Below are 25,090 nucleotides of genomic sequence, written 5' to 3'. Positions count from 1 at the left end.
CCCACATGGCAGCATCTGAGGTACCACAGCACTTCCCTGTACTTTGGTAGCTGCAGTGATCAATATGACATACCGTGGTGTGGTGAATGTTACTAAATTTAGATTTTTAAGGCCAGAAGGACTCGTTAGGATCATCTACTCTGATTTTCTGCATCGTACAGGCCAGAGAACCTCACCCAGTGATTCTTGCATCGAGTTCATTGCTGACCCTTTAATGGCAGCCTCTCGAGTTCACATGGGGCAGGCTATGGGGCTTGGGCTCCAGCATTCATGGCAGCTGGCTGGGAAGTACGAGGGGCTTGACATGCGTCTTAGTCATCAGATTGAGGCTGTGGTGTATAGGAGGCAGCTTGTCCCCCTTCCTACCTCTCTCGAATGACAGGTTGTGGTCCTGCCGTCCCCTTGGCAGCTCCATGCCCTGCTGCTGTCAGGCTGCCAGGACAGCATCGTGCCACAAGGAACAGTGAGTAGGAAAGTATAAAGCAACCACCAAGAGCCTTGGGTTAAGTAGAAACAGCCTCCAGGGGCAAGTTAGTCCCTAAAAGAAGTTTCTTGCACTTTCCTCTGCAACTTGGAGAAGAGAAATCTTTATCTCCCTCAGGTGCCACTTGGACAGCCATGTTTTCTCACCATCACCACACTTTGTCCGTGGCAATAATATGAGCTGATTTGCTGCTCTGAGAATCCTGATACTCAGGGACCACACCTAAGACATTGTAAACATATTTCCACAAGATGGTCTGTTCAGTTGTGTTGATTTATTAGCAGATACCCCCCAAAGGCATCGGAATGGTTTTGTGAACAGAGGAAAACAGGTAAAATTGCTACACAGTACATGTCACAGTATCATCACCTCATGTTTGCTAACCTTCATGCTACGTACAAAGACCTTGGCCAGTGTGATTTGTCTGTGAGAACCGCAGTGGTGCCCGGTCTTGCTCTTTTCTCTCCAGTTTTAACACAGATCTTTCATAGGCCTCCTAATGCTTCCTATTTAAATAGGACTTTTCATCCATGGATTTAAAAAGTGCTTTGCAAACAAATTTAAGCCTCAGAACACCCTTTCAAGTTAGGCATTGGTGGATGAACTGAGACAAAGAGAGGCTACACGATTTGGCCACAGTAAAACAAGCAATCCAGTGGCTGATTGGTATAGAACCCAGGAGTCCTGACTCCCAGTTCCATGCTATGACCAACAAAGAACACTCCTTCCCCATGTTTAACGTTCTCCTCCACAGTGGAGATATTTCTGTACATGCCTGTAGACTGCACCATTTATCTGTGGTTAGAACAGAGAAAAGGGCTAACGCTGGCCAATACTTACACAGTCCATTTTATTGTAACGTAGTTTTAGCATTCCCAACATAACGCATTAGCTCTGGATGTCTCCAGTCTGAGCTGCCCCAGGAGTGTAACGCACTCAGACTGCACCTTTAAAGAAATAAGCAGAATTCAACATACATTTCAGCAGACCCCAGAAAAATGGGAGTAAATGAATGAGGCGACTCGTCATATCTCGGGCACAGCCCTTCTTTCTTTCTGTAACATTGCAGATTTCAGTCTGGGGCTGTGATCGTTTGTGACTATGCTACAACATTAGTGGTTAAAAGAGAATCGCTATACATATATTTTTTTAAAAAGGCAGAGAACTGACAACCAAACCCATCTTTTCCTATCTGACAGAGAAAATTGGTGTGTGCCATCCCACATTCCATTCAAAGGCAGATACAACAAACAGTAGAGCTATGTAGGTCAACGTGCCTTGGAGTACAGATTTGTGACAGGCTAGGGCTCTGAAATCCTCTGAGGCCACAGCTTTGTAAGAATCGAGAAGTTTTCTGAACTGGAAATGTTGACAAAAATAAAGATTTTTGTGAAAATTCCTTGTTTTCAACCAGCTCCAGTTTCAGTCAGGGGGAACAGAGCGGGAGGGAGGGTAGAAACTGTCAGTAAACATTCGTTCCTCTTGGGGAGTTGGCCGGATTCCTCCCTACTCAGCCAACTTTCCCCTGGTAGCCTGTCTCCCTCCTCTGCATAGTATATGAGATCAGAAGGTGGATGCTTAATTCACTACTCCACATAGGCCACAGCCCACCTGCCTAAAACTGGGGTTTGTGGCACATTGCTGCCTTGATTCAGTCACACCCAAGAGAAAGACCCTGGTATGGCCCATCCTGACATAGTTCCTTTCCTGGATGATTATTCCTGATGACAAATTGGTACAAATCACCCTTGGAGTTCGGATCCTGATCTGAGCTATCCAGGTGTCTCCCCTTTCTTTGTCATGGGCTGGACCCAAATTCCAGCACTGAATACCCTCAGCTTCAGGGAAAAAAAAATCAGATCTGGCTGCAAATCCAAACACTGGGATTGAGCCACATCTCTGTTCCCTGTAATGTTTTGCAGGGTGAGAGAAGGAAGAGGGGGTGGAATCTCCTTGCCCTAAACACTTCAGGAAGCTAAAGTCAGGTGCTCTATGAAGATGGCTCAGGGGCCATGTCACCTCCTACTTGGAGGGCATCTCCAGTTCATCCCATGTATGTACAAGAAGGAGTGAAAGGAACTAATCAGCTCAGAGGTGTAAGGGAAGTAACAGCCTCACCAAGTTTCAGTGTCTGTCAGATGAAAAGATTCATGATATAGATACAACAGAGGTAAGGAAAAGATTGTTACAAGTATCAGGCTAAATCCTACGGTATTTACACAGGTTTTATTCAGTAAACTCCTGCTGACATCAGTAAAAGTTTTGCCTGAATAAAAGCTGGATTTGTCCCCTTAACCAGTAAATCTTTCTCTTAGCCATATGAAACAAATAACCAACCCTCTTGAGTGAAATTTACAAAGCAATTCTGCCTTCCATAGAGTGCTATTGGCATCTCTAAAAGTTTTATTTTTCTTCAAAAATTCTAATAGTCCTCGCTAGGATAAGAAACTTTTATGAGTTAAAAAAAAAAAAAATGTTCATGCAGTGAAATTATATACACTCATTTTCTGTTCCCTTTTATTGTCAGGCCAAAACATCGCTGTGAGAATGTTCTGATCTGATGGATGGAATCTGTTATTGTTTGTAAAATGCAATGTGAAATAGATTTTGCAGCAGGTCAATTCCTTAAATGTTGAATCATTAATCAATGACAAGACACTCTCTAAAGCATCTTCCATATCTCTGTGACATTCCCGATACAGCATCAATCATCCAGCACAGATGCACCTGCAGAAAAAAAAGCAGTGAAAGTTACATTGTCCTCAAAGCCCCAGACAAAGATACTCTAAAAAGGTCTATGAAAGACAAGCAAAGTTAGGTGTATTGGATTTGTTGTGGGGGTTACAAATTCCTAACTTCTTAAGGCAGCAAAGCTAAATACACAGAGATAAAGCAATGTTATCTAGAATCATAGAAATGTCGGGCTGGAAGGGACCTCAAGAAGATGTCTAGTCCAACCCCCTGCGCTGAGGCAGGACTAAGTAAACCTAGACCATCCCTGACAGGTGTTTGTTCACCCTGTTCTTAAAAACCTCCAATAAGGGGATTCCACAACCTCCTTTGGAAGCCTAGTCCAGAGCTTAACTGCCCTTAGAGCTAGAAAGGTTTTCCTAATATCTAACCTACATTTCTCTTGCTACTGATTAAGTCCATTACTTGTTGTCCTATCTTCAGTGGATATGGATAACAATTGATCACAGTCCCCTTTATAACAGACCTTAACCTATTTGAAGACTGTTACCAGGTCCCCTCTCCTGATGACATGAAGCCATCTTTCCACAGATCTGACCTTCCAAATCCACTGACATCACATGAGCTTGCGGGTCTGTAACTGAGAGTAGCACTGGATCCAGGCACCTACGTGGTGCCTGAACATTGCTTTGGTGAACCTGACTTACTTGCACCATCTGCTAACCCCTGGTGCTGGCGAGACGGTTCGTTCCGATTCGGTCTAGAGGAATTCCAAATCGTCGCTTGGGCAACTCCACCACCTTCCTGCACAAAAGAACAGGGCAAAAACCGGTAAGGATACTTCACAGGAGTAACCTAAAAGTGATTACATCTTTGCTTCCTCCATTTCACACCAGTCTTGGCAATGGGGTTTGGTCAGGGCAGCTCTGTTAAAACTGGAGCTTCTGGACAGTTACTCAAAATAAGGTGTTTTGCATTTCATAAACTGCAGCCTCTATAAGAAAAGCTACCCCTGCTGGGAGCATAGAGTCGCAGCTGTTTACAGAAAGGCTGAATTTGGTCCATTATCCCCATTTGGTAGTTGTTCATCTACTATTCGAAAAAGAGGAAAAAGATTTTTAAAATGTAAAAGGAATAGTATTTATTCAAAGTTTCATTCACCCATGGAACTCATTGCTGCAGGATATTATTAAGGCAAATATCAAATATTAAGTTACAAGGGCTGGGAAACCTTATTTTTCAGGTCATAAAGTGGTCATCCTGTCCTCCTCCAAAGTACAATGGTGCACAGTCAGGTATTTTGTGGGGTTTTATACCTTCCTCTGAAGCACTCAGCATCATCCACTGTCTGAGACAAGCAACAGAGAGTCCTGTGGCACCTTATAGACTAACAAATGTATTGGAGCATAAGCTTTCGTGGGTGAATACCCACTTTGTCAGACTCTTTGTTGCTTTTTACAGATCCAGACTAACACAGCTACCCCTCTGTCAGAGACAAAAACACCAAAGACAATGAACCATCAGTCTGAGTCACTGCAGCAAATCCGACCTTGCCAATGTGTCGCAGCAAAACTGAACAGTCCCTCCAAATGTTGCAAACGGCAGGAAAATATTGAGAAGGATGGACTCGTCTCCTAGTGCCAAAGAAGCAACAAGTGTTGTGTTGGCACAACTGATGTTCCATCCTACACGACCTGGGGTAAGTACACTCCCATTACGCCTTTGTAGGGGTGCGGACTCACCCCTGCGGCGCCTCCTACTGGTTGCTTCAGGGAATCAGCTCATCCAGCCTCCAGAGCGCCCTCTGCAGGCCGGTGATCCACCTCTCCTCTGGCCCCGTGCCCCTCCCAGGACCCGGTGCCCCTATTACTGGGATGCTGCCCCCTGGCAGTACCCCATAGATCTGGGTTTCCCTTCCCCTCCCACTATCCCCACCTCGCTTCAGTACCAGGCCACTGCCAGTCACTATCAAGCCCCCGCTCCCTGGGGCAGACTGCAGCATCAGCCACTCATCACTGGCAAGGGGGGTTTGGACCTGCTGCCCCTGCCTACCCAGGGCTGTCCCTTTGCAACCCTAGTACCTTGCTGGCCTTACTCTAGGCCTGCAGTCTGGAGGGTTCCCAGGCCAGAGCTCCCTAACTCCTTTAGCCTTCCTCCAACCCTGCTACCCTCAGCTCCAGGCAGCCAGGCCCTTCTCTCTAGAGCAGAGAGAGAACTGTCTGGGTTTCTGGCTGCCCTGGCCTTTATAGGACCAGCTGAGTCTTAATTGGGGCATGGCCCCAGCTGAGCCTGACTTCCCACTCAGCCAGGGAGCTGCTTGCCCCAGCCAGGGCTGTTTTTAGCTCCTGCAGGCACGAGCGGGGTGACTACCCCGCTACAGCCTTCTTCTCCTCTCCCTCCTCCCACTCCTGATCTGCCTCCTCCCTCCTCTGCCCCCAATGTCCCTTGCACCGGGGGCTGCAGCAAAGATGCTGGAGCGCTGTCTCTGTACCTGCTGTAGTAGCCCCACATGCTGGGGTTATTCTGTGGGGACGGAGGCCTCCCATATGGCCCCTTTGCACCAGCCCTGGTGGCTCAGAGGGCCACATGGCAGTGCTGAACTGATCCCCCTCTTTTTATGTTGCTCGTGTTTATGTTTACAAGCCTGTAAAATGAAACCGATTTCGCTTCCTTGTCTCCAGGTTCCCAGTCTGGCCCCAGCCCTGCCCCTGGCTTCCTCCAGGCCCGCTCCCTGTCTCCTCTGATCTCACTCTCCCTTCCCGGCTTCCTCTTGCCTCTCTCACAGGGTTGCAACTTTGTCAGCTTTTCCTGCTAACCCTGACGGGCCTCTCCTCCCACTGGTAGGCTGCTGGCTGCACACCCGTGCCAGCGCCGTTAGCAAGGAGCAGCACTTGCTGGCATGCACCGCGTTTCTCCGACCGTCTTTGGCAGCCCCGGGGAATCCACAGGAGTGTTGCCTTGGCCTGCAGGCGAGGCTGAGAATGTTACAGGGCCAGTGTTAGTAAAAAACGAGGCCTTTCGAGGAAAGAGGGCTGGATCCGCGGTTACGTTTCAAACCCACAGAATTCCAGGCCCTTTGAAATCTCCTCAGACACGTTCTTCCGTCCTCAACTCGAACGGCAGCAGCTCGGCTCCGCGCTCAGTCAGTAGCTTACTAAGTATAACTCCAGGGGGGCCTTAGCACTGAGAGCACCTCCTCCCCGCTGCCAATTTAATTCATTCGAAACAAAGGGCAGGATCTGAGCCTAAATCCGAGCCAAACTGTGCTCTGTTTGACTGTCCAGACGCCCCTTGCATTCGGGGCTCCCATGAAGACCACTTGCCCTTTCCCTAAACTCTGCAGATGCCCAGCTCTTCCACCATGTTCCCTCCCCCTGCCGTATGGGGTGGCCAAGCCCAGAAAGGTTATGGGGCGGGACGGATTATGGGTTCTGAGGAAAGGTAGATGGAGGTGGAGCCAAGTCCCTAAAGGGTCTGAAAATCAAGGCCAGAGAGAATTATTGAGGGAGGCCATAGGGAGGAAAGGGAGGGGGGTGGGCTGGGAAATAGAGGGTGAATCCCAGGAAATCGGCCTGACTGCAAACCACGGCTATGTGCCAGGGTGAACAAAGGGTTAACTCAAACTCAGCTCCCCACTTCCCTAGAAGACAAGGGCTGTAAGGAGCGGAGGATGCCTTAGGCAGGGTCCGACTCCAAGCTCCGGGGGCCCAGATCCGGGCTGAGCCCCAGGGTGGGCAGGGCTCTACGGGCTGAGTATTATTGTGTTTTACTTTCTTGTGATAAACATTAAGGGGCTGATCCTGTCTCCCCCGGACAACACTGTGGCAGCACATGGGGCAGGACATGCGCATCGACAGGCCGTGGGTGAATTCCCCCGGTGCAGAAGGAGCGTTGGGTTAATGCCAGGGGCAGGAGGAGAGTAGCCATAGAGCTTTGGGCTGTGTAGTCACTTCACCAGCTTTCAAACATTAGCTTGCGGGACGCTCTCTGAAATGAAGTGCGTGTGGCGAGGGTGGTCCATTGTTTTGGACATTTAGAACTAGAGTCCATAAGTCATGTGGGGGAAAGGTACGGGGGGGAAGCATCCAGCAGGGGGTAGAAGGGATGAAATAGAGGAAACCTAATAGGTGTTTTCCAGTCTCCTTTCTAAAACGGTTGTTTGCAATGCAACGTTTAGACAACTCAATAGCTGCAAACATGAGCATGAGATTTCAATCACTGTTTTTAAACAAACAAAACCAAAAGGTGAGCTATTCCTAACTAAACCTTCCCTTGTGTCTTTCATCATGACCAATACGGCCATGCATGCAGGAAAAACAAAACAATGTTGCAGGAAAAACTGAGCACGGGTTTTGAGAGTGGAGGAACTTGCATTTCACCCATAAAAGCACCGCCACTTTGCAATAAAAACCATGGTGTTTCTGCAAACACCTCGTGAATTCCCACCTGGGGACTAATCCTGATTTTTGTCCTTGGAGAAACTTTACAAAGAGATGGAGGACTGGAAAATGAACTCTCTTTGCTCTCTTCGGCCTTGTCTTCACTAGGAAACAAGGCATGTTCTGAACTCAAGGTAGTAAAATCCTAGTGAAGATCAGGCAGTTTGAAGTTTTCACAAAAGTTAGTGGATCAAGATGAACCATAGGGGGGAGTGATAGCTCAGTGGTTTGAGCATTAGCCTGCTAAATCCAGGCTTGTGAGTTCAATCCTTGAGGGGGGGCCATTTAGGGAACAGGAGTAAAAATCTGTCTGGGGAATTGGTCCTGCTTTGAGCAGGGGGTTGGACTAGATGACCTCCTGAGGTCCCTTCCAACCCTGATATTCTATAGGATTCCCCCAAAGTCTTTAACTCATCCTGCTAAAACATGTGAAAATTGCTAATTGCCCTGGCCTTCACCAGGGTTTGACCTTGAGTTAAGAACACACCTTTTTTCCTAACGACAACACACCCCTGCGAGGGAATCAGAGGCATCAGGGCAGCGTGCAGTTCTGCTCCCTGTCTGTGTTTGGTTGGGTATAAGGAGGACTTACTTTTCCAGAACTGTCAATCTGGTGCCTTTCAGCATTGCTAAATTCACTGTAAAACTGGAACTCAAAACCCAAACTGTCACACGGGCCCCAGACCCAGCCTAACCAACGTGAACTTAGTGCACCTGCAGAGGGACCTATCTCAGAGGAGCCCCCAGCCCCCAGAAAACCCCCCAAACCGAGTAGCGCTATGATGTGGTGTCCCAGATCACAATGGCACTCACTCAGATTTGGCCCGGCTGCCCCTCCATCATGTCGGAGGAGAGGCCAGGCCAAGCCTGTGAGCATAGGGTGGGCGATGGGAGCCAGCAGACCTGGATGGCCGGGATAAGGAGGAGCCACTGTCACCCGGAGTGGAGTGCTGAATTGTGGGGATGTGCCGGTGAGTGGCCAGGAGGGTTCTGGGGGCAGTGGGTGAGGGCTATGGGGCAGTGGGGTTGGGGGCTGGGATTTTGGCGATGAATGGGGGATGCTAGGGGGTGTGGCTGGTGGGGCTGCAGTGTTGGGGCCTGCAATCAGCGGGATGTACATCGGGGTGCTGGGAAGTGCGTGGGGGAGCTCTCGGGATCACTGGGGGCTGGTGGAGGGGTAGATGTGAGGTGCAAGGCATTTAGGGGGTCTGTATGGGGCTGGATACATAAGGGGCGGTAACAATTTAAGGAATCTGGGGAGCCCCCCAATTTCCATAGTGGTCAGGACCCCAGAATTCTTTAATTTGGGTCTGATGTTTCCCATCGAAAGCATGGGAACAAAGTTAAAGCGTTTTACGGCTGAGCTGATCCCTCTTGTGGCCATCTGCAGCAATGCCAGGGACTTTCAGCCCATCCTGCAGAGTGTCTGTCTGCGGAGCTTCTGTGCATTTTCGCCTGTCGACCAAGCAGGCCTTGGTATTGGGCAGGCAAAGCAAACGGAATTTTGTTGAAAAACATTATTTATGCCTTTGTGACGCTTCCTGGCGTCTCCATCGCTTCAAATCTCATCTAAAAGCTCCTCCTTTCTTGCTTTTGACTGTGCTTTCCAAAGCTTCTTAATGTTAACAAAGAATAGGTGAAATCCGGGATGAAGTGAAGGGCCACTTTGCCATTGACTTCAATGGGACTAGCAGCATTTCACCCAATCTCCGCTGTAAGTTTCTTCTATGTGAGTGTATATCACGGCACTGTATTAATTCAGGGCGTAAAGTCTTTTTCAGCATCTGAGAGCTTTTCAAGCCATTACATTCAGGATCTCTAAACCTCCTTGAGCTAAAGGTGTAACAGCAGCAGGCTGTCATCCCACGTGGACCCACCACTGGAGAAGGCAGAGACTCTGTCATTGGTTTACCCTTGCCCTCGTTTAGACGCTCAGAAACATTTCTGATTTGGTCTATATGACCAAACAGCATTCCCTTGGTCTGTACACTAGTGTGGTCATTGTATCGGGTGACCCCAGGATGCTGGGTAGAACAGTAGCTGTGTAAAACGTAGTGATCAGAGAAACTCAAATGGCTTCAACATTTGGTTCATCCAGGAGCAAAAGCTTGTCTGCTCCTCCACGCAATGAAACCGGGGCTGGAAACGTCATGAAAGGAGATATTTGATGATACTCTGGCACTTCTGAGTTCAGCTAGACCTGGATGAAACTGGTTTTGATTTGAGAAATGTCATGAGAAATATTGGCCCATTTCTCAAACTTCCTCTTCCCCTTCCTCAGATATTTTGTTTTCTCTGTAATTTAGATCAAATCAATATTTTTACATCTAAAATATGAATTTCCACGGCTTCTTTTGAAAAAAGGGCTAATTTTTGCTCTCCAAAACAGCCAAATTTTGCTTATAAACCCCACGCACTTACCGCAGTTATTTTCTTTTCACAGAAATGGGCCCATTTTGAGTTCCTAGTGAGCTGTAAGGGCAAAAAACCCTGCCTGAGGTTTTAATCATTTCACCTTTCACCCCCTACCGGCCAGAGCCTGGAAGTGCAGAGCGAGTGTTAAAGCTGATTAATTGCAAAAATGTCTTTGAAAAAAACAATTTTGGAAAATGTTGGCTAGCTCTAGTGAATATTTTTCACTTCCAAATTAACCATAGTCAGCCAAACTTTTACAGACCTCAGTAAAAATTCTGGTTCCAGGTTTGTGGTGAGTTTTGGGTGAAGGCTTGGATCAGGTTTTATTTGATCTTAACTTTGTTCACCCATCCATACGAAGGCCCCTCTCCAGCAAATCACTTAAGCGAGTGCCTAACTTTAAGCACGTCACTAAGTGCTTTGCTGGATTGGGGCTGAAAGGTGAGGGAAGATGGTCACCAGCAGCAAATAGCAGGGGAGGCGAAAGAGAGAGATCTCAGTGAGTGCTTTTCGTTACGATGAACAGCAGACACCCTGCAAGTCTTGCCCAGCAGCCACACGCATCTCCTTTACCTTCTTAATTCTCATCTCCTTGGCTCCTTCCGACATAAAGCCCCATCTCCTCTTAGGTGAACAGTCAAGATATCAGGCCTGAATATTAACAGGTGCGTTGTAGGATAGGGCTTTGCTCAGACCCAATCTCAGTGAGACCAATAGACTCAGACTGTATAGGGCTTTGCTCAGACCCAATCTCAGTGAAACCAATAGACCAGGACCCTGAAGGCCTTACTCAAGATGCCATTCCTATCATGGACTGTCCATGACCTGTATGCGCACTACAGTTTCAGTCAAGATTTGCTGTGTAAGATGCCCTCTCACCAGCCATCTGTTCTTGGAAACATTTACCCCCCACCCCCATTCACTTTTAAACCCCAGACAGTATATATTCCTTGAACGGTTTCACTACCTAAATAGCCTTTTAAACGGAAGGGCCATTAACATGAATGGAAAAGGATGCGCTGGAGGACTTAATTGGCCTCTCAGAGTTGGTAAGACAACTCCCACCTGTTCATGCTCTCTGTATGTGTGTATATATAGCTCCTCAATATATGTTTCACTCTATATGCATCCAAAGAAGTGGGTTGTAGCCCACAAAAGCTTATGCTCTAATAAATTTATTAGTCTCTAAGGTGCCACAAGTACTCCTGTTCTTTTTAAGTTTACCTGGATGTCTCTTGCAGGTTGATTAGGGCTACAAGGATAGATCAGGGGCAGAGTGCATTACTTACCATAGCCGAAGAGCTATAAGTCTTGCAGCAACATTGAGAAGATGAGTAGTGAGCAGTGACTTCAATATACTGACAAATGAATTACCCTCAGCCGACCACAGAACTAGCTAGCTAATGAAAATGAGTAGCTTGCATTTGGAAGGTCTATCTAACAATATTCTTTATAGCGCTCATCACTATACCATCCGATCACTCAGCTTACCTCTGCTTGCCTTTCAGATCGACCGAGCTAGCCGAAAGCCTGTCGAGAGGAGACCCAAATCCTGGGAAACTTCTTTTCTTCTTGGTCTCAATCACGTCATTTTCAAGAGACGCTAGCTCATCAAGAAGCAGCAGTTTAGCTGCTAGGTCAGTGGCTGACTTCTCTTCGCTGGATGTGGAATGTGCTTCCATGCCTACTACTATGGAAGAGTCAAAGGGCTGCAAAGGAAGAGGGGTGGGTTTGCTGGATGTTTCTGTTTCAGGTAAAGAATTTCAATCAGCACAGTGAGCACAGTGGTTGGTACAGCCCATAAGTACATTAGAACCGACAAATACTAACGCTGGAGGAAATCATTTGAATGAGAATATTTCTTATTGAAAATTGGCCACTTTTCCAAGAGGCATTTTTTTTAATGTAAGGTTGTTGACATTGTTGAAATTCTTCATTTTTCACAAAAAATTGCATGACTTTTTCATTGAAATTTTCTCTAAAATGTTATTCAAAATGGTTCTCAACATTTTTTATTTACTGAAACCTGGGTTTTTGGTAAACAAAAACTTTCCATAATCATTTCAATAATATTTTTAATAATGTATTCAATATTTTTTTGAAATTCAATTAAATAATTCTATGAATTTTGGAGGGAAAATTAAATTTTTATTTTCAAACTTTTTGAAATGAAAAAGCTTCAAAAATCTGACATTTTCAGGAAACTGATTTTTGGTTTATGACCAGCTGTAATACATGCCTATACAGTATTTTCCATCCCAAATCACTTTACAAGTTTGACAAATTGTTATGCAAAGAATACATCAAAATAATTTCACCTAGCACTGAAATGCTACCAATTCAGAGGTAGGACATGGCATGGCAGCCTTATGCACGTTTAGGACAGGAAATAAAGAACAGCGTATCCTCTTGAAACTTACAGGGAATTTGGATAGGCAGGATGGTTTTTGAACTTCATTTAGGACACTTGATGATTGCCCTGTTCTGTTCATTCCCTTTGAAACACCTGGCATTGGCCACTGTCGGAAGACAAGATACTAGGCTGGATGGACCATTCGTCTGACCCAGTGTGGCCGTTCTTATGTTCTTATGACATTGAGTTAACACCCTTACTAGACTATATTTATGCATATTGGGTAGCTGACAAATACTGACTGGCCTCTGTCAATACCGAAGACATAAAAACAGACAATGAAACAATTTGCTCTGCTTTGTAGGAGGCAAAAAATATTGCTCCATGGTTAGTCTTTTTAAAAACAGATATTAAAGCTGATGCCCTGACCACTTTTGGTCATTAAAGAGTCTGTGGCACTTTTCAGCAGATTAAGGATGTTAGCCTCAGTGTCTTGCTCAACGATAATGTAGGTGATTATTCTCTGCCTACTTCAAATTCCCCATTCACTTTCAGTTGGATACAGTCTTCTTCTTCAGTTCCCGACCTAGACACTGGTTTTATTCTGTTGTGTGACTATGCTCAATTCCAAGGGAGGCAGCATTTCAAAGGCAATATATGTCTCCTTCTCAGAGGACAGCACCTTGACACGGTGGGAAGGCTGATAGCTATGCTGGTGGGAACTTTAACTCCTGGTAGGGCCACCCAAGCCGTACAGCTCAAAGGATAGGGACCAGAAGAAAAGCTGCCATTGGTCCCCTAGGTCAGGGATTGAGTGATAGCCCAACAACTTGTCCTTGTGAAAGAGTGAAGTTAGAAACACAACAAAGGAGCCATTCCAGCAAACAGCCTGAAAGATGGGGCTGAGGCAGTCTTGTTCATGGTTCCTGGGATATCATGGCCTGATATCCCAGGAATGATTCAGATTCAGATATAAAGGTAAGATAGTAGCAGCATTTCTTCTGTAGTTACTGTAAGAATACCCACATTCATGCGGCCTATATTTGAAAAATGCAGATGAATTACCTAACCTCCTTCCTTTTGTGCTTCCGCTGTGTGCATTCAGGGAGCCAGTCAGAAATCATGAAAGAAATGGAGTTTACAAATATCTCGTTAGGTTGGATGGTCATGGATTGGATGAGGAAATGGAACCCACGGCTAAGGATACAAAGGGTGCTCCTGAATTGCTGCATTACACCGCAATATTTGTAAAGTGTGTAATCTGGAACGAACGGGTGTCCCTTGATCTTAACAAGCCATCAGGGAAGTTCTACAAGTCCATATAGATGTAGAGCTACTGTATGCACTCCACATAGATCACAAGTAGGATGTGTTTATTAGGTTGTTTGAGGGTTTAAAAGTAGTTCATTTAGGAAACTCTTTTGCACATGTGAATACTAGTCTGATGAGACTTTAAGGAAGATTTAAAAACTTTCAAGGAAACTTGAAAACTTTAACCATTTAAAACCCTTCATATATAACCCACTTTAACAGGAGATCTTGCCAGATATGAAGGCAAAATCCTTAGAAGCTGAGACCTGTTCAAAATTATAAACTCCTGATGGCTGTTAGGGCTGGTTGCAATTTTTCCATCAAAATTGTTTTTCTGACTAAACAAATTTTGTTATCAAGGGGTTAGCTTTCTGAAGAGAAATTTGATTTTGTCAAAACAGAACACATTGATTCAGAAATGCTGTTTCAGAGCCTGATGGGAGTTGTTTGGGTGTCTCATGAAGCTATTCTCCTCTGTGCTGGTCTTCCGGCTAGACTGCAGCTCCCATGTTGCATTGCAATGGCACAGCAAGAGGGCAGATCATGGTGCATCATGGGAAATGTAGTCCGGCCAGGGAGTCCAGCCTACAGAAGAGACTGAGAGCAAGTGGCACTCAAACTACAATTCCCCTGAGGCACTGGGGTGCCATGTCTGAATCAACATCTGTTGGGTTTTGGCTCTCATTTTTTCAGTTTTTGATTTTTGGACCAAAAATTTGGTTTTCTATGGAAAATAAAAACATTTCCCTACCAGCCCTACTGTATTTTAATTCCTCTACTAAAGAATGCCCAAAGTCTGGCCTCTGGGTCAGATGTGCCCCATTCATGTTTTACAGTGTGGCCCACAGAATCCCACAGCTTTAATGGCAGGACTATAGGTCTCCATCCAATGCTCCTTCTTGATCCCAGCTGAAGTCCACTCAAATAAATAAGCAGGATGATATGTGGCTTTTTGGCCTGCACAGGCTGCACCTGCTAAAGAACAGCATGGTGCAATCCTTGGGATCCTGGAAAGATGTCAGGGAATCCATCATTTGAGCAAAGTATTTGCCTGTTTACCCGGTCTCCATGGAGCTGGGTAAATCATCACAACTTCTATCTGATGAATTTCACCTGTTTGTCTCTTGATAAACAGATCCCCATCTTCCTCAAATCACCATCCGATACTCCCCACTGTGAATAAGTGGTCACAGATGGGGCAGAGAGGGTGCCAGCCTTGCATCCTCCTCCCCTAATCCCGGGCCAGAATAGCTGGTGCCAAGGGGGGGCGGAAAGTTACTCCACAGGGCGGGATGAAGTACCCTACTCTTCCTCCCCACAGCGAGTGAGTGGCGGGGGAGACACGGTGACTCTGGTTCACACGTCATCCTCTCCTCTGCTCCTGGGGCAGCGCAGTTCTGTGCCACCCCTTACACTCAGCACGTGGTTCCATCACTGTCTAACTCTAACACCGCCCTTAGAGCCCGCTGCCCATCTCAGCCCCGTCCTAAGGCGATACCTGCCTCTCCAGCTGTCCCTGGCTTCGAGCTCCCCAGGAAGGGAAGGTGCATGCGGCAGTGTCAGGAATAGCCTCTTACCTGTGGAGCTGCCGCAGCGAGGACAGCAATGCCGATGTGCCACCGCAGCAGAGTAAGCGCCAGGATAAAGTGCACCACCCCAAACCGAACCTGCAGCATCTGCAAAGCAGAACAACCTATTGAATCACTCCCCACCGACACGCACAGAGGAGGAAGGGCACGTGACAAGGGCAGCAGAGAGCGGTTACAAGGACAAGGATGAGCCAGCTCCAAACAGACCTGACACATGGAGGGGAAATGACTTGCCCAGGGTCACTCAGCAGAGCCACGAAGACCCCCTGACTCATAGCTTAGTGCCCGATCCTGCCTTCATTGATGCTTAGGTGCTGACCCAGCTCACACCGACCTGGCTGGGAATCTTGCCATTGATCTGAATGGGAGTTGGGTTGGGGCCTCCAGCCCCAGAAGAAATCTGCTAATCTGCTCGTTAATCTTCTTTCCATGCCCAGCCCCAGAGAGCATAATTCAACTCTGACTCTGCCACTCTCTGTTGACTCTCCTGCTGGAGCCGGCAGAAATAGAAAGGCTGTGTAAATATATTCTGATGATGTACGAGAGTTGTTTTATCCTCACTTTCGCAGATCTCTCACGAGATCGGGCAGAATATACCCAGCAGAAATGTTTGACTTTGCTCTTGTTTCCCACACTACAAGAGAGACGAAGCAAAGTGTTTGGACTCCTGTTTTAAAAGTCCAGCTATAACATGTGTCTTCATTTCTCTTGGGGTGACCAGACAGCAAGTGTGAAAAATCCGGACAGGGGGTGGGGGGTAATAGGAGCCTATATAAGAAAATCGGGACTGTCCCTATAAAATCAGGACATCTGGTCACCCTAATTTCTCTCCTTCTCACACGGGCTTTCCCTTAAGTGATCAGAACAACAAGCCACCTTGCCTATTACCCTTGTACTGACATTTGCTAGTACCAGACGCTGTAGAGGAAGGTATAAAAATGGTGTTAATTTTAATTATTTTTACATGTGCTTTTGTTATCTGGTTTCATACCCTTTTCTTTTGTCTATAAGGTTTAGGAACTGGCTGATATGAACCGGAATAACTCCAGAGGAGTCAAAGGAGAGAGACAAAGGAATGAATAAGGTGAGACTGATGTGTCCACACATTCTGAGCAGTGATTCAGAAGCCAACAGAACTACACCAATTTACAGCACTTGAGCATCTGGCCCATGGTACCCCTCCCCCCCCCTTGTGGTGCTTTATAATGTGTATTTTTGTACTTGGCTGTGCATTGAAATGAAAAGTCGCCGTCTATCACCTTGCAGATAACCACATCCTGATTATTTGGATATGGGGAAGTAAAAATAAATGGTGAGGTTAAATACACCCGTTTCATATGGTTTAATGTCTGCACTGGTATTCATTCATCCCAAAGACCAAAGAGCTAAAAATGGCATCTGGTGTACTAATCAAAATAAACACTACGGCACCTGCATCACAAAAGACATTTGATTAACCAGCTGGAACTCAACTCCGGCAAAATTAGAAGGAGGGGAAATCGTAGGGACTAAGGTCCTGCTTCTGCTCTCGTTGAAGTCAATTGCAAAAGTAGGGTCTCATTGACTTACATGGGAGCAAAATCTGGGCCAGCCTGAGACCTTATTAACCCCCCCCCCACTCCTCAGCCCTTGCTTCTGAACCCTTCTGTCTGAGGACAATGAGCGTGCTGCTCCCCTAAACGCTGTCCTCCCCTGCAGCAGAGAAGGATATTGGTTCCCCTGGATTTTGGGCCTGCTGAGGTGGGAGAAGGAAGCAGGATTTTCCCTTCTGTGAGTGATTTGGCCCTAAATCATTTTTGCCACTGAAAGCAAGGTCCAAGCCATTGATGATGGCCTCAGCTGAACTCACCAAAGTCAGGGGCGTTACATTTGTGTATGTCAGACATGATTTTGACCCACCACTTTTAACCATATTCCCGGAGTTTAGCTATTTACACTAGTTACTTCTCTTTCTTCTGTTGTTCATCTATTGTATATTCCGATGTTGCCTGAACAATTCCACTCAGTTCCTTTGTCACTTGGATTTTGTAGATGCCTGTTCCCCTTCGACTTGAATTGTGACTCAAGCTTAATCTCGGGTAGGTGTTGGACACTACTGTTCTACCTCCCCACTCCAAAAGAGATGTGAAGTTAGATCTGAACTGCTCTGAGTAAACTTATGACAGCAACACCGCTCTTGGCAGGACTTGTCCTCCTTGTTGGGGGCTAGATTCCAATAGCTTTACTCATGCTGAGTAGCATTTACTCGACAAATACTCCCACTGAATTCGCTGGGTCTACATGAGGAGGTAAGGTGCTACTCCATGTGAATGCGTGTCTCAGAATCTGTGTTATCTGAAATAAATAACTGTCCAGCTTTCAACAGATAAAATTGCAAGTCTGAAATTTAGACATATTTATGGGTTTCACCCATATTTTAGCTCAAAATTCAGCAAAGCTTAAATTCCTGGTGTAATTCATCATCTTTGTTGGCGTTCCAATTAAAACAGATAAAAGAAAGAACATTTTTCTGCCATCTCAAGACAGGCTAAACAGCTGCAACCTTTGTCAGAAATCTGCACGTACCATCGAAGCGCCTTTCCAACACGAGGCCAAAACAAAGTAGAACTCTTGACCATCCACAACATGGTCACTCCCTAACATCAGACCCGAGGGCTCTGCAGATATGTTTTCCTTTTTTCTTTTTTTCTTTTAACAAAAGCGAAATGACATCCCCAAGCCAAGATGGCTGAGCAAAAACCAGACAGTGTAATTCATCGCAGAGTTCAAAACTATTCCCTATCAAAAATGTGAACAGCCATCATTGTTCTTTCCGATTCAAACGATCATATTTCACACCACTCTGAAGATTACTCTGAGCATAAATCACAAGTGGTTTATTTTTCCTGCTTGACAGTTAGCAACAGACTTGAGGCAAGACTTCATACACTGCACCACAATCTTTCACTCTCCTGCCGTTGTGCATTGATTACTCTCTCACGCAAATTTTAATAGCAAGATTGTAACATCTCTGCACTCCTCCAGAAATGTAGACCTTACTCTTGCAGTGACCTGGAGCAGGCAGGCCCTGAAGTCAATGGGGCTTTGCAAGGATGTGCATGTATGGTGTTTAGAGGCAGGATCAGGGTCACAGAATGTCACGTACTGCGCATCATAGACATTAGGTTCTTCATGGCAACAGCATGAAAACTCAGATCTTCCTGCTCTAGAAAGCATAGGCCTCTACTATTAGAGGTAAAGGAGAATCTCCATTACCGTTAGTCGTGCAGGGCCTCTGACATCATCCTCAGCAATTGTAATTCCATCCTGTAGAGGGCAGTGGTGTGCACGCTCAACAACCCGCTCATTGTACTAGTCTGCAATTACTCAGGGGCCATCAAAAATGGTCTGTTACTACCTGTGCCGGTTAAATGTATCATTTTGTGAGTCTCTCCACTGAGGGTCTAACCCATTGTTCTTAAGATGCAGATGGCAGAATATTTTATCTGAAACAAGGATATGAGCTACTAACAGATGCACTGGATGCTCTGTGAAAATCCTGCTCCCATTGAGGTCAATGGGCAAACTCACAGGGATTTCTGTAGAAGCAGGACTGTGCCCTCAAGTGCATTCATTACCATAAAAGCCAAGATACTCCCATCTCAGTGATTTCACAAAGTTCTGGGGAGCCTTGCTTAAATGCAAGTGGAATGATCAGTAATACCATGAAAATGTACGAGGAAGGGGAAAAAGACCACTGCTGAATCCAGCACACAAATAGTTTAGCATTGCTCTTTTGTTCTCATCCCACAGATGAGATATGACACACGCTGCGGAAAGCAGTCCATTATAAAAAGACATTGAAGTATGGGACTTACTGGAAAATGCATTCCATAAATTATAAACAGTAAAAGCCAGATACTTCAGCAAATGCATTATTAACAACAGAGGGTAGGTTTTGATTTCTAAGTTTTGGAAATCCACATCAAGTCTTTTATTATATATATGATGCAATCAGAATTAGCTTTTCTCTATGATCATTTCAAACTGCCTTTTACTATTAATCTGGTTAGTGCAATGCCCGTTCAGACCCCTGAGAATGTAGGTAAATAGCTCACGGCAGGCTTCGTCTACTTAAATCTGCTAGGATCTTCCAAATCTCATATTTAAAATTGATGAACTTTGGCCAAGAATCCAAAAGTGATGAGCGATGTTGGGGGTCCATCTGGGCGGGGGGGGGGGGAGCTTGCTTTTCAGAGGGCGAGTACTCAGCAATTGCTGAAAATCAGGCTCCTTCAAGGTGTCTCAAGAGGAGCACCCAAAATCATTAATCGTTTTTGAAAATCTTGACTCTGATGTATACCTTCGCTCTAACAACACAGCTGCCAATGCTTTATCCTTATTGCGTGTGTTATCTTGCCATCTTGGCAATTATTTCCCTGCTATTTTGATCAATGTTCAGTTGTGCTTAAACGTTTTCTTGCATTTAAACTTTGGGAAGAAGGCGATGTGGTGAGAACACGTGCATGTAGATGGTTGCTCTGGCTGTCTTTAGTCAGGCAAAACTCTCATTGACTTCAACTGGAAGTCTATCATCGTGAGGACCCCCAGGGTATGTCTATCATCGTGAGGACCCCCAGGGTATGTCTGCCCTGCAGCTGACCTGAGCCTCTCAGCCCGCGGTAGACAGATGAACTAGCTCCACTGAAGCTAGCGCACCAAAAATAGCAGCCTGGATTTTGTGGCCCCAGCTATCCCCCTGAACACAAGCCCTGTTATTTTTAGTGCACTAGCTTGAGTGGAGCTCGCAGGTGTCAGTCTCCCTGGGCTGGAAGGCTCACTTCCAGCTGCACTGTGGATATTCCTATAATAGCAACAGGCATTCTCTTTGCTTCTCTTCACTAGGGGACTTGTAAAGGGCCTGATCCTTCAGGTCTACAAATGAGAGACGCCGCTTTACTTCAGTAGGGCTACTCATGTGAGTAAGGGCTGACTCTCAGAATGTCAAATTCTCATCAGTGCTACAGGATGTCTACAAAAAAATACCCTGGGTTTTTAAGAGGAGATTAGACCCTCCCACCCCCGTGTGAACATCTGAACTTGCACCAGCATAAATCAGGAGTAACTCAGCTGCAGTCCATGGAGTTACACAGATGCAAAAGCAGTAGGAAGAGGATAATCAGGCATGGTCCCTGTTTGCTCATTTGAATATTTTGTACAGCCCAAATAGTCCATGCGGGATATTCTGGGAACGTTTTCCTGGGAATTAGCAGAAGTTACACAATTTGGACAGCTTGCAAAGCTAAGAACAATCTGTACCTGACTATCACCCACCACAAACAAACATTTAATAACAGCAAATGAAAAGCACTTTGTCTGAAGGCAATCATGCTTGGACACCAAATGTATCAGCCACAAATGACTCTGACAAAATCCACCTCGAAGGCTAAGGAAAAAGTGCTAACTAAGCAGATTTTTTACAACATACAAGAAAAGAGCCATTAATGAGAAGTACCGATTTCCACCTTTGCTAAGCAAGATAATTGAAGGAACTTTACAGCATTCTTGGTATGCACTATGGAAAACAAAACTTCATTAGACTGTTATCCATTGCCAACAAATGCTCAGCTCCTAAATCTTTTCTATATTTACCAAATAAGCAGGCCAACTTTTCTAAATGTTTCTAATCACAGTTACATTTACATTTTAAGACTTCTTTTTAAAAAAGTTTTCTTTGCTCTTCAGGATAAGAACTAACAGCGCTTCAGTGTCACAGGCTTGCATGCCTTCAGCATTTAAAAATAAAGAAAATAAACCTTTAAAACAATCAGAAAGAGGAAATCTACACAGAGGTGAAACGTACAGGGGTAGATACTAGGTTTTTATTCACACGTGCAGAGGAAATTTCTCTTTTCTTAACAGTGGACGGACATAAGTGGAAGTTCTGCATACAGATAAGTGCAGACTATGTTATTTGAGCAGAGAATAGTGCCCATTACAACCAGTTAAAATACACTTCCATAATTACACAGATAAAGCTCTCAAGATCAGCTCTGAAAAAGAGAAGAATGTCATTACAGTGGTAAGATAAATGGCTCAAATATTAGATGTGATGTAATGGATGATAGACGTATATTACCCTTTTGAACAAAGATCAAAACTGATTATTGGTGAAGAAAAGATTGATAGCTGGGGGAAGATGTATTGTAGGTTGAAATGGTAGGTGATCTATTTCTTTGGGCAAACTCAGAAGAATATAAAGGTGAGTTACAATCATATTACAAGCAATCTGTAGACAGCTGATGCATGTTTTGAACTTGCTCAGTAAAACAACAGTCCTAGAACTCAGAGATACACTTAGCAGTTAGACGAAGTTCGAGTTATACAAATCCTGATCCATCTGAAATCAGCAGGGCAGGATTTTACCATGAGTACTGATAAGCACCATTGCTCCAAACAGTAATACTTTGCACTTACATAATCTTGATAATTTATTTCACAGTGGGTTTTTTTTATCCATAGACTTCAAAGTGTTCTACAAAGAACAGCCAGCAGGATTATCTCCATCATATAGATGGGAAATTGAGATCCAGAGAAGTTAAGTGAACTCGCCCCAGCGTCATGAATAATCCTCCTGATTCTCAACCCTATGTTCTCCCCATTAGAGAGGATGCTGCTTCTAACGTGAACAGCCAAATAAGCCTGTAGTGCACGCTCCTGTGTTTTAAGAACTGCAGAGATTTGAACCCCAGTGAACAAAGCCCATGTTGGCTCCCCAAGAAAACTCCCCCTGTTCCCTCAGCAGCCTCCAGAGTGCAGACCTGAAAGTGCTTTACATTTACACACTAAGTGACCCCAGTTATGGAGGCAGAGAGAGAGAGAGTGAGATTTTGAGCCCAGTACAAAGAAAGCGCAATTACAATCACTGGGCCAGACTACAATTACAACAGTGCAAACCTGAGTGACTCCAAATCTGGCCCATCACTGATATTAGGACGTCCCTTGATCCTTAAGGCTCTTCTGTAGACTTAGAGGCTTTACAAAAAGAAAAGAATAAAGAGTTGGCTGGCTTAGCTTTCCCTGATCTAATTTCTTCACCTTGTGCCTTAAAACATGTTCCAGGTAACAGCCATGGAAACATGTCACGAAACATATGTTAGTTATTAAAGCAAAGCAATGAATCTAGCTATTTAACTAGATTGGCTCTTTAATTCCTTTAGAGCCATAAAATGCATTTGATTTATTGTGAGTAGAACATAACACACAAAAGGGAAACATCAAGGAAAAACCAGTAAAATACCACTATTATCTAGCATCTAGAGAGCACTTTACATCTTCCAAGCACTGCACAAGCATAAAAGCAAACAACCTCTTCAATAGGGATGCGCTGTTTGACACTTCTTGTTTAAATGCTAACTCGTTAGCTAATGGAAATATGTTTCTGTCTTCTATTATTAGTTCATTTCCATACCCAAATTACGGGGAGATGTGCTTCTTACTGTCATACCCCGAAATGCAAAGAGGAATTGCACTTTTCCCATCAGACATGTGCACGTGTGTCTTTTGTGCTTGCTTGTTAATTTCAAACTGTTGAGTGTTCATATGCTTAACAAATAAAGCAAATATTGAAAGAGTTTCTGTAAACAAAGCAGCAGACACACACAAAAATCCCAGACCCCCCCCCGAGCCGAGTTCCTCGCTTATCTTACCTTGCCTTGGAGACAAGCAATCCCAACTTCGATGGATCTTGCTGGGATCTCCCACCCTAACTGATCCCTAAGCTCAGTTTTCTTTCAGAGTTTTTATAGTCTCTGCTGTAGGCTCCAAACTCCAATCCCTGCCTTTGCTTTCACTTACATCATTTCTAAAGATTTTCCACTGATCCTTGCCCTAAACCTTTCTCTCCCTCTCACTCACACACACACAGTCTTGCCTCACATTTGTTATATTTATTGCTCGGATCGAGATGATTAGGTTGTAATTAAAGGTCTAGGTTTTTTAAAAAAAGAATCAGAGACATTCCTGGGAGAGGAATAATCGTTGGTATCATTACCTTTCCTCTGAGCTCTTAGTATTGCAACCAATAATAGAGAAAACATGATGTCCTGGAACGTCTTTAAACAACAGGAATTCATGGGACTACAGGAATGAATGTAGAAGGGCACTATGTACTTTAGAGAGAAAAAATACAAATAGTGCATTTTTATTAGCTGGTTATTGCTGTTGTAAATTAAATTAGGTGTATATAGAAAGGCAGGCTGTTTGGTACATCTGTCATAGGGACTTAGGTCTTTCAGTGGCATGTACTGTTATCTTCATTATCGCAACAGCAGCAGAGTACTGGCTGTGAATGCAGAGGGACATTTTTTAATAGGCAAAGCCATGGTGCCCATTTAGTAGCCTGAAATACCAGGCAAATATCAGTCTGTCTTCTTCTTTATTGCCTGTCCTTCTTCTTCCATTTGCAAAATGGCCCATACAGGGCAAAGTGCTCTTTGTCCCAATCTTTAAGAAGCGTAAAATTCCTGCTTGTGGAGAATCCATGATATGAACATCTGCAGACCCCTTGTTTATTTGACAAAGGAAGCTGACCAATAGAGAGTCTTTTTGTCACTGCTGTTGCTTGGATTTTGCTATAACCCTACCAAAACTCAGTAGGTAACGAGAAGAAATTTTATAAGTAACTTCTTCTTATGTCACTACGCAAGAGGATAAATGGACACAAGTCAGATATCAGGAATGGCAATATACAAAAACCTGTAAGAGAACACTTCAACCTCCCTGGCCACACAATAGCAGATGTTAAGGTAGCCATCTTACAGCAAAAAAACTTCAGGACCAGACTCCAAAGAGAAACTGCTGAGCTTCAGTTCATCTGCAAATTTGACACCATCAGATCAGGATTAAACAAAGACTGTGAATGGCTATCCAACTACAGAAACAGTTTCTCCTCCCTTGGTGTTCACACCTCAACTGCTAGCAGAGCACCTCACCCTCCCTGATTGAACTAACCTCGTTATCTCCACACTGATATATACCTGCCTCTGGAGATTTCCATTACTTGCATCTGAAGAAGTGAGGTTCTGACCCACGAAAGCTTATGCTCCCAGTACTTCTGTTAGTCTCAAAGGTGCCCCAGGACCCTCTGTTGCTTCTTCTTATGTGTTTGGCTTGCAAAACTGTTCTGAAAACTTGGTAGCCCCAGAACTAAATCTACTGGATCACCATCTACCCTTATGAGGATGATTATAAAAGAAGAAATGGACAATATTTTAACCAGCTGTGAAAAAAAGTATAACTCCCTCTCAAGGCAAGGAGGACAGCAAAATGTGGCAGAACTGATATAAACCACACAACTGGAAATGTCTGTTGCAAAATAACTTTCTTCCCATCCACGTCTGGTTCCAAAGCTGCAGCCCTTCCTTTCGGATGCGGAGTGTGCCACTGTTATCCTTGCTTTTGTGACCTTACGATTAAGCGATGCACTGTGCTCTACATGGGGCGCTGCATCTCAAAACCATTCAGAGGGTGAAGCTGGCCCAGGACACAGCAACTTACTTATGGAGCAGAGCATCTTGACACCTGTGCTCTGGGGTCTGCATTGGTTCTTCGGGTGGAATTTAAGGTTTATAAAGCCCTAACTGCCCTGGCACCAGCCTACCTAGGGACCACCTCTCTTGCCAGGTCACACCACCACAGTCCCAGACAGCGCAAGTTGGATCCCCCTGTTATAAAAGAGAGGGAGCGGCTGGCAGGGTGTTCACCCTGCAGGCTCCAAAACCTCCCTCCCACGCCCACTGATCCAACATAGAATCATAGACTATCAGGG

The 25,090-nt window shown here is 45.0% G+C and overlaps 1 protein-coding gene across 1 annotated transcript; it reads right to left on the bottom strand.

Annotated features, from left to right (window-relative positions):
- Positions 1-739: 739 nt before the first annotated feature.
- On the bottom strand, positions 740-23,043 carry OSTN (osteocrin). The gene is made up of 5 exons (XM_034782692.1): positions 22,971-23,043; positions 15,271-15,369; positions 11,521-11,738; positions 3,883-3,979; positions 740-3,211 (listed from the first exon to the last, which is right to left on the bottom strand). Exons 2-4 carry the CDS (start codon positions 15,367-15,369, stop codon positions 3,895-3,897), a joined length of 402 nt encoding a protein of 133 aa, XP_034638583.1. The 5' UTR covers positions 22,971-23,043; the 3' UTR covers positions 740-3,211; positions 3,883-3,894.
- Positions 23,044-25,090: the final 2,047 nt, after the last annotated feature.

This window comes from Trachemys scripta, chromosome 9, assembly GCF_013100865.1.
Source record: "Trachemys scripta elegans isolate TJP31775 chromosome 9, CAS_Tse_1.0, whole genome shotgun sequence".
Taxonomy (NCBI): Eukaryota; Metazoa; Chordata; order Testudines; family Emydidae; genus Trachemys; species Trachemys scripta.
Note: the sequence above shows the minus strand (reverse complement) of the source record. Positions and strands in the feature narration are given on the sequence as shown.

Bases quoted from the DNA above. Each gene is read 5' to 3' on its own strand.
- OSTN (XM_034782692.1), bottom strand. From the start codon at position 15,369: ATGCTGCAGGTTCGGTTTGGGGTGGTGCACTTTATCCTGGCGCTTACT. The intron at 11,739-15,270 runs GTAAGAGGCTAT...CTTCCTTTGCAG, and splicing joins TCGCTGCGGCAGCTCCACAG to CCCTTTGACTCTTCCATAGT. The intron at 3,980-11,520 runs GTAAGCTGAGTG...TCTTTTGTGCAG, and splicing joins GATCTGAAAGGCAAGCAGAG to GAAGGTGGTGGAGTTGCCCA.